Genomic DNA, 9,427 nt, shown 5'->3' with positions numbered 1-9,427 from the left:
GGGAGGAATATATGACATTATTTCTTCTATAAAAAAAATTAATATATTCCCCCTTTATGAAAACAACTAGTTATTAGGCCCGGGTAATATTCCGGGTAAGAAAAATATTCATTTATTAATATAATACTTTCTGATAATGACTAAATACAACTTAGTCCAGTGGTTAAAACTTTATATGTATTAGAGGTCTCGGAATCAAATCCTATACTTTTTGTTTTCGCACGCTTTTTAATATATTTGTATAGATGTTTCACCTCGATGGACCAAAAAGATAGCATATTGATTTTGGACTTAAAAGAGTGGTCTTTAGAGCCCACACCATTATAATGGGCTTTATCCTAAATTTCATCGACTTTGATTACTTAACCCAAACAACAAAACCGACGTGTGGATAAAACCGCGAGATTTCAAGAAAACCTTTACTTCGTCATATCATTTTACACGTGTCAACCTTCTGCAACACCACGTGACATTCCTCCATTTCCTTCGCCACTAATCCAACCTCCTACTTCTCCCTATAATATGATCCCTTAAACCCTCACAAAACCCTCCATCAACTCAGCAACAACCAAACTTCCAAAATTCCAAATTCTCTTTCCTTTGACCTAACTTTGACTTTTATTACTTCAAACATTTCCTCATGGGTGAAACTAAAAACTCCCTTTCAGAACAACCTTCATCCGCCATTGATGCAACAGAGGAGCTTCTAATAAAAATCCCAGCAACCGTTGTCCACTTAATCGACAACCAACAAAGCATCGAGCTTGCTTTCGGCAACCTCGAACTCATCCTACTCCGTCAAAACGCAACCTCAGTTGCCGTTTTAGCAAGAATTGGAGACCAACTCCAATGGCCGCTTACAAAGGACGAATCTGCCCTCAAACTAGACGACTCTCACTACTTCTTCACCATCTCATCCAACGGCGACGTTTTGAACTACGGCTTAACCGTACCTTCTAAAGGACAAGATGATCTTCTTAAGAAGTTCGACTCAATACTCGATAAGTATATCGAGTTTAAAGAAGAGAGGGTAGAAGTTGAGGTAGAAGGTGAAGCGAGTGATGGGTGGGTGGTTGCGAGGGAAGTGGGGCCGGATGAGGTGGAGAGAGATGGGGTTAAGAGAGAGAAAATGAAGGAGAGTGCTTCGGCGTATTGGACGACGTTGGCTCCTAATGTGGAGGAGTATAGTAATTGTGTTGCGAGGATGATTGCGGCTGGTTCGGGGATGTTGGTGAAGGGGATATTGTGGTGTGGGGATGTTACTGTGGAGAGGTTGAAATGGGGGAATGAGTTTTTGAAGAGAAGGTTAGGGAAAAGAGAGAATGCTCAAGTTAGTCCTGAATGCTTAAGGAGGATTAGAAGGTTTGCATTTTTCTCTTATTTCTATTTATTTTGCATGTTGGTTGGTTTAGTAAAATTATATTACCACTTATTTTATATTTGCTGCATTATTGTACATGGTTTTCAAGTATTATTTAATTTTTAATATCTCTTATTTTATTTAAGTAAAATTATAAAAATTTTGATATTATGAATTTGCATGTTGAAATAAATTTAACAAGATTACACATGATTATTTTTTTACTTATAAATTAATTAAAAATAATCCGTTAAAATTAGTTGTTCCATTTCTAATGTAATGTAGTAAATAAAAAAAGTAGACCTCTTTCATTAAAAAAAATATAGATTATATTTTTACTTATAAAGTAATAACATATATAATTGATTAAAATTAGTTGTTTTATTTCTAAAGCAATAATGTAGCAAATAAAAAAAAATAGAGGTGGTATGTGTGAGAAAGTAACAAATAATCACAGTGATGTGTGAATAGTGCAATTTTTTTTTTACAAGTTCTATGAATGAGTAGATCGGATCGAATTGGAAAATTGTTAGGTATGAATATGTTAGATACTTATGACTTGATTGGTGAAATAGTATCTTTCTCTAAAAAAAGATTTTTTTTTTTACTGGCACATAAAGAAAATATTTTGTTGTGAATGAACAAAATATTGAGGAATTGTCTATATATAAAATCATAATTATTTCACAATGAATAGCGCATATCATAATAGTTTTTTTTATGAAGAAAGAAATTTTGGGGCTTGTTGGGTAGGATCTGAAACCTCATCCAAACAATAGGTTGGGGATTTTTCTTTTGTGGTGACAGTGGGTTTTTAGACTTCTTGTTTTCTTGAGTTTTTTTTAGCCTAATAGAGATTGGTATTCGGAATAATTATCTCTCATAATAAAAATCTATGTAGCATGGGTACTTCTTCTAGGTCACGTATTTGTACCTGCACCCGTACTCAATATGATAAGTATTCTGTATGGGTACGTGTATCCTTTCCTAAAATTTCAAAATTTCTCTGTTTTCTGTCCCTGTACCCAAATCGGCACCCATACCCATATGATATCGTCTATGTGCAACCTAGATAAAAACAACAGCATTTTTTAATCATTCGTCATTTGAGAATTTTTGTTACTAATTGTTATAATTAGCTTTGGTAATGATGTGATGGGTTTGATGTCCTTAGGGTGAAGAGCATAACAAAGAGATCAGAGGATGTTGCAACTGCAACTCTAACAGGGGTTGTAAAATTCTCTGAGACTGTCACAGGCTCCGTTGTCAACTCAAGAGTAGGGAAAATATTCTTCAACATGTTCCCTGGAGAAATCATCTTAGCCTCATTCGACGGTTTCCGTATGTGTTCAACCAGCTGTTGTTTCATTGTATTGATGCTCACAGAGATGATTTTTTTGATAATGTGTGCTTTTCTAACAGAACTCGTGGTGTTTTTTTTTTTTTTTTATGTAACAGAAAAAATTTGTGATGCTGTTGAAGTTGCTGGAAAGAATGTTATGTCAACTTCTTCACTTGTGACTACGGATCTCGTTACAGAGAGGTAGAATTTAACACTCTTTCGTCATTATACTTCTTTTGATTGAGTGTTCGTAGTGATGCAATTTCAACAAGTAATTTGATAGCCGAATGTGTAATTTGAACTAGCATGACAGTTCAAAGTGTGTTAACCTATTTAGAACTTATCACAACTTTTTTCATGACCTAATTGATCTTATCCCAACTTATATATTATAACTTATCTGTGAATCTATTGATATCTTACTATCTTAGCTAGAATTGAAAAGACACCGGTTAGAGTTGCTTAGTTGAGTTCTAGTGGAGAATGAGTCTCCATTTCCGAGCTTGAGTTGAGCCAAGGCATTTTGAGCTCAATGACTTGAGATCTCAAGTCGGTCATAGCTCAATCGAGATTTGAGCTATGGCAATTTTTGATGAACTCAACCCAGTGGATCACATTGTGGTCGGTCGCTCAAGTAGCGCCTTTAAATACAGTTGTAGTCAGAACCTATTTTTCGGACAAGCTGAATGGAACTAAGAACTAAATTATGGGAAAAGCAGTGGAATACTTCTAATGTATTTGGGATTTTATAGGTATGGAGAGGAAGCAGCTAAAGCGACGAATGAAGGGTTGGATGCGGCAGGACATGCCATAGGAACAGCTTGGACAGTGTTCAAATTGAGGAAAGCTCTGAATCCCAAGGCTGCTCTTAAACCCACAACTCTAGCCAAAGCTGCTGCTGGCAAGGTCAAAAAAGCTCTATAATGGAACAGACATCTTTTGTGTTCAGGTCTTAGGACGTAGGAATAGGAGTGTAAGTACGTGCGAAAAGTTTTAATTTACAACAATGTTTCATTGAGATTGTTTTTTGTTCTTTTTATAGCTTCTAAGTATAGCAGAATTTGTTGATGCTTGAACATTTTGGTGATCTATCGATTTGGTGGGATTTATGTTCATATACTGTCTTTTGAGGCGGCCAGTTGGTGGTGGGTTAGGGCTTGGATGTGTAGTAACGTGCACCCTCTTTCCCAAAATGACACCGGTTGCTTTTGTTTTTCAATTTTTGTTCTTTCTTATCTTACATCTATTTTTCAATGCAAATTATCTATGACTCTCAACTTACGTGGCTAAAATTCTGCCAATATTTCCTTCCATGTTATCGGAATTTTATTTTAATTTAATCGAATTTAAAAAATTCAATAGAATTTCCTTTTGTAGATCTAGAAAAATTAAAATCAAAAATCAAAATTATTGGATTGGATTGAAGTGAAGGAGATGAAATTCTAGCAATCGGGGGAAAACTGAGGAGGGGGAGAAGAGAACAAATGCGGGGAAGTTAAAGTGATTCTAGCGAGGAGAGAGAGATTGGGAGGGGGGGATAAGGAGAGAAAATTTACGATGATGTTGAGAAATAACTTCTTATCAAATAGGATTTTATCTTATTTTATTTTTGTTTTTCAAGATTTTTGGTTTGTTGTTTTTTTTTAATTGAGTAAAGTCAAGAAAATACTTTCTCCATTTTTTAAGTGACACGTATTTTTTTTATGGAAATATCACAATAAGTGACACATAGCTCAAAATGAAATTTTTTTGTTGCTTTTATTACAAAATTGTCATTACTATTTTTCATAAACCAAAATCCTTAAAGGATAGGAGTTAGTTCAAGTGGGTAGAGCGCTCCCCCTTGGCCCATGAGGTTAGGGGTTCGATCCTTATCTTCAACATTATTATGTTGAGGTATTTCCTTAGCATGCTATGCATGCCTTACTAGTCTATGTGTTGGTGTTTTCTAGAGGCTATTAGCCTTGTAGGAATTAGTCCTTGGGCTGACTTAATTTTCTAACAAAAAAAAATAAATCAAACTCCTTAATCACCTAACTACACATCTAACCCAAATCAAATTTAATCACCCACCCACTTTATGTCTTCCTTATCTGATCTTCTTCCCAACATCAATTCCTCTTTTTCTCTCACCTCAACTCCACTACCATTTTATAAATTAAACCACTACCCTTCAACCACCATCTTCCTCCTCTCCCACCCCCTTATGTTCTCTCACCTCAAGGCTCAACCCACCATCACTTTTTCCGGCTCACCGCAGTTCAACCACGGATACATCTTCTTTCTCCTTAATCAAAACCTCCTCATCTCTCTCTCTTAACCAGCCTTGCCACCACCGATCGACCACTGTCCTTTTGCGCTCACTCTCTTTCTTGTATCCCCTCGAAAACTAAAAAACAACCATCCATTTTCTCTCTTCTCATAAACCCAAAAACGCAAATGGTGGTTAAGAAAATACAGTAATTTGTTTTTAGGGAGGTAGTTGGTGGTACGAAAATTGCTAAAATTGTTTGGTATGCTTCGAATTTTTGTAAATCTTAGCATGTTATGCATGCCTTACCAGCCAATGTGTTGGTGTTTCCTACAGGCTAATAGCCTTGTAAGGGTTAGTCCTTGAGCTGATTTAATTTCCTAATAAAAAAACAAAAAAAAAAAACCAAACTCCTTAATCACCTAACTACACATCTAACCCAAATCAAATTTAATCACCCACCCACCTTATGTCTTCCTTAGCTGCTATTCTTCCCAACATCAAGCCCTCTTTTTCTCTCACCTCAATCCCACTCCATTTTATAAACTAAACCACCACCCTTCAATCTGTTATGGCTAATTTTTTGCAGGATGACATTGACATGATGACATAGCGACTTTGATACTAAGACGCGACGGGAAGATGTGAAGACTAAGTCAACTAAAATCAGTAATCGATTGTCCGAGAAAGGAAGGTGTTTCATCCGGCGATAATTCAGCTAACACAGTGGAGAAAATCAATTGCATGAACAAAGGAAGTAGATTTTGTCAATTGAGCTTTCTTAGGAGAATCACCTATAATTAACAAACGGTTACCTTTGTAATTGCTTAGGAAATTAATAGGGCATTTAAGTAGAAATAGCCAAAGAGAAAAATACGGCATATGATATACAAAAACTGAGGCAAGAGCGAGATCAGTCACACGAGGACATTCTACACTTGTACTTAGAGAAAGAACTTTAGCTATAACGATTGTCGCTCATCTGTAACGACAGTCCTTGATAGCATCTTTGTAACGCCCCGACCTCTAATCATCATTATTAAGTTAATTAGAGTGTCATTAGCAGCGGAACCTAGAGGGTCGGTGCGTTACCGCCGTACTTCCCGAGTGGAAAGCACAAGGCTAACATAAAATCATAACTTCAACATATTATAACTTAAAGCTTCACAATTGTCCATCTAACAAAACTAAAGTTGAAACTTAACAACTAACATAGTTTGACATAAACTAAATCATAAGTACTTTAAGAAAGCTTAAAACTAAACAACTCCTCACGGCTACGCCATCTCGTTATCATCATCAGTACCTAAAACAGAAAACAAAACGTCATGAGCCGAGTCTCAGTAACATACTACTCTAACATCGTAAAACATTTCAATTCATTTTATTAGCAAACAGGGAGGAGAGAAAATATTAAAACCATTTCATAAACATATCCTTTCATGAATATATCATAATCGTCCCCATTATCTTTTCATCTTACTTTATTACATTGGTAACTTGGCAAATATCACATATAGGGACGTCTCCCTAACACATATTGCCAGAAAGGCGGCCACAAATGGATGACACTCTCGGTGTCCACATATTGCCAAGAACCATCTTTCACTTTACCTTATCATGTTTCAAATATCATAATTATATTACATCATTAAAACCATAACATTATCGTACTCATATTTTCATTTCATCGAAAATCATCATATTCATAAAACATTTCTTATCCCACAATCCATACATCAACAACATAGTGCGAAATACCATAAAACATCATTCGAAAGGAATTGTGGGTATTAGCAGTAGACGTTACCTGGTACCGTAGCTACGTTTTCTTGAGAGCCGGGGAAGGCTTTGTAATATTCCTTCTCTTAATCTAATAAAGAATTGAATAATGGAATTTATTATTATTTAATTAGACGTTGCGTTTTTCTTAAACATTCTTTCATTAGGCGTGAGAATACCCGTAAAATATTTTTAGACATTCGAGTTATACTTAAGCATAACTAAATTTAAGTTTACCTTATAGTTCATACTATTACTTTCATCATCTTTTAAATATACAAGTTATAAGGAGATGATTCTAATGGTAAATAATGTTAACATGTAATTCATGTTTTCATAAACTATAAGTACATGTTACTAAATAGATTTACTTTAACAACACTCACGATATAACAATATTCCTACTTTCTACTATGTTTACAGACTAGGCCAATGAGTGCTATTTCATTTATTACTATCGAGTTACTAATTTATAAGCTTAGGTGGTTATCATTTAACTTGGATTATTAATATCAATAATGTAATGACCACTAATATAATATAATATAATTCGAACTCCTAATATGCTTTAGAAACTAAAATTGATTATAAAAGCTCGTCAAATTACTCATACATGAACAACCATCAATTTTCGCATGATCACTAAACTAGGTTGGTTATTTACATTATTCTAGTTATTTAAAATATTAGCATTAGCCTCCTACATTAGTAGTTAGTAAACTTATGAAGTTACTTATACAAGTTTAGTGTTCTAAATATTAACTTACAAAAATTCAGATTATAAGGACTAGTAATTAATTAGTTTAACCTAACCTTTTTAATTAATTCTTAGTATAATTATCAACCCAACTAGTTAAAGGTTTAAGCTAAACTAAGTGTCTTAATTAAAACAACAAAACAGTCCACTTAAGCCCAATATAACAAAGCATCAAAATTAACTTAAGTGACTTAACTAAGTAAATCAGATTATAAGCCCAACAATATGTTTAGCTAATAAATTAAACTAACATGGCCTAATAAAACACTAAATCAGTTTCAACTTAACCCCATTAGCCCAATAATTAAAAGTAGCTTCACTCACATTATAAGAAAATCAGATTTGAGCCCAACTAATACACATGCAACAATTTAATTAAGTTGGTTGAATTAATATAAATCAGATTTTTGAAGCCCAAACAAATCCATGCAATAATTAACTAAGTTGGTTTAACTAAACTGGTTTGGGCCCAATCTAAACTAACTTAGCAATTGGACTACACCTTTAAACTTAAAATCAGAAATTTGGGGAAACTAATTATAAGGGGTAGATTTCTTTACCTCTGCTACTTAGAGCAGGGGAGAACGAGGCAGAGAACGAGCTCCGGCTGAGGCGGCGGCAGCGGGCGACGACACGGGAGATCTGCGGCGGTCCTCGAAGCTCCGACGGCGGCAGAAAGGCAGAAACAGCAGCAGTAGCGCGCGAGACCGAGGAGTTCGAACGAGGTGAGAGGAGAGAGAGTGAAGAGCAGCGACGGCTGCAGCCTGCGGCGTGGGTCGTCGGCGAGGGCTGGCGTGATTTCGCCGGTCAGAGGGTGACGGTGCGCCGAAGGTGATGCGCACGGTGGTGGTGGCTTGGTTGTGCCGAGAAGAAAGAGTGAGAGAAGAAGAAATTTTTGTGATTTCTTTGTGGTTTTGAGTTTGTGATTCAAACTCAATTTTTCTGTGGATTTATAGACAGATATTTGGAGACACAAATTGAAGGTGGAAGATGATTAATGGTGGTTCAAATAGGGGAGATTAGAATAGGGAACAAAGAGGGGAGTAGGGGTGGTGGGTGGTCGGTGTTGCCGTGGGTTCACCTAGGGGCGGGTTTTCTCCTCTTTTTTATTTTATTATTTTTTTTTTATTTTTTTTTTGTTGATTTCCTTCTTTGTTGTAGTATAGGTTACTTGGGTGTTATTACTCATCTTACTCTTCAATTACAATATTTCATATAATTAATTAGTTTATTTAAAAGCTTAAAAATAAATAAAACATAGTTAGACTTACTTAACTAAAATAATTATTAAGTGAACGATTTCACCTTTTTAATTACTTTAATAAACATGTTTAAAATTTTGGGATATTACAATATTGGTGGAACCATTTCCACCCGCGGTTTTTACCCACTTTCATTGGGGTTTTCCGCGTCACCATTTCTTTGTGTTCTTCCCTTTAATCCCTTTTGTATTCATCTCTTGCATTGTCATACTCACAATCTGGTTAAATCGTCCCTAACTTTAATTCTGTTGTAAGAGGCAAATTTTAGCATAAACACAACCACCATCTTCCTCTTCTCTCACCCCTTTATCTTCTCTCATCTCAACCACCATCACTTTTTCCGGCTCACTGCCATTCAACCACGCACACATCTTCTTTCTCCTCAATCAAAACCCCCTTACCTCTCTCTCTTAACCATCCTTGCCACCACCGTTCGACCACTGTCCTTTTGCGCACACTCTCTCTCTTGTCTCCCCTCAAAAACTGAACAACCATTCATTCTCTCTCTCCTCGTAAACCCAAAAACGAAAATGATGGTTGAGAAAATATAGTAATTTGTTTTTAGGGAGGTAGTTGGTGGTACAAAAATTGCTAAAATTGTTTGGTATGCTTCGAGTTTTTGTAGATCTACATATTGTATGGATTTTGTTTATTTTTGTTCTCTTTTAATTTC

At 35.5% G+C, this 9,427-nt stretch overlaps 1 protein-coding gene and 1 long non-coding RNA gene across 3 annotated transcripts; one reads left to right on the top strand and one right to left on the bottom strand.

Moving 5' to 3' along the window:
- Positions 1-536: 536 nt before the first annotated feature.
- LOC104903935 (hypothetical protein) lies at positions 537-3,817 on the top strand. The gene is made up of 4 exons (XM_010692078.4): positions 537-1,362; positions 2,535-2,701; positions 2,819-2,903; positions 3,455-3,817. The coding sequence occupies exons 1-4, from the start codon at positions 641-643 to the stop codon at positions 3,624-3,626; spliced, it is 1,146 nt and encodes a 381-aa protein (XP_010690380.1). The 5' UTR covers positions 537-640; the 3' UTR covers positions 3,627-3,817.
- A 2,266-nt stretch (positions 3,818-6,083) lies between these two features.
- LOC104903934 (uncharacterized) lies at positions 6,084-8,723 on the bottom strand. 2 transcript variants are annotated; one of them, XR_007269573.2, is made up of 3 exons: positions 8,053-8,663; positions 6,764-6,826; positions 6,084-6,259 (listed from the first exon to the last, which is right to left on the bottom strand). It is a non-coding gene; the product is annotated as an uncharacterized LOC104903934 (long non-coding RNA). The 2 variants fall into 2 exon arrangements; XR_008967484.1 differs by lacking the exon at positions 6,764-6,826 and having other exon boundaries at positions 8,053-8,723.
- Positions 8,724-9,427: the final 704 nt, after the last annotated feature.

This window comes from Beta vulgaris, chromosome 9 (genome assembly GCF_026745355.1).
Source record: "Beta vulgaris subsp. vulgaris cultivar EL10 chromosome 9, EL10.2, whole genome shotgun sequence".
In the NCBI taxonomy this organism is placed as follows: Eukaryota; Viridiplantae; Streptophyta; class Magnoliopsida; order Caryophyllales; family Amaranthaceae; genus Beta; species Beta vulgaris.
Note: the sequence above shows the minus strand (reverse complement) of the source record. Positions and strands in the feature narration are given on the sequence as shown.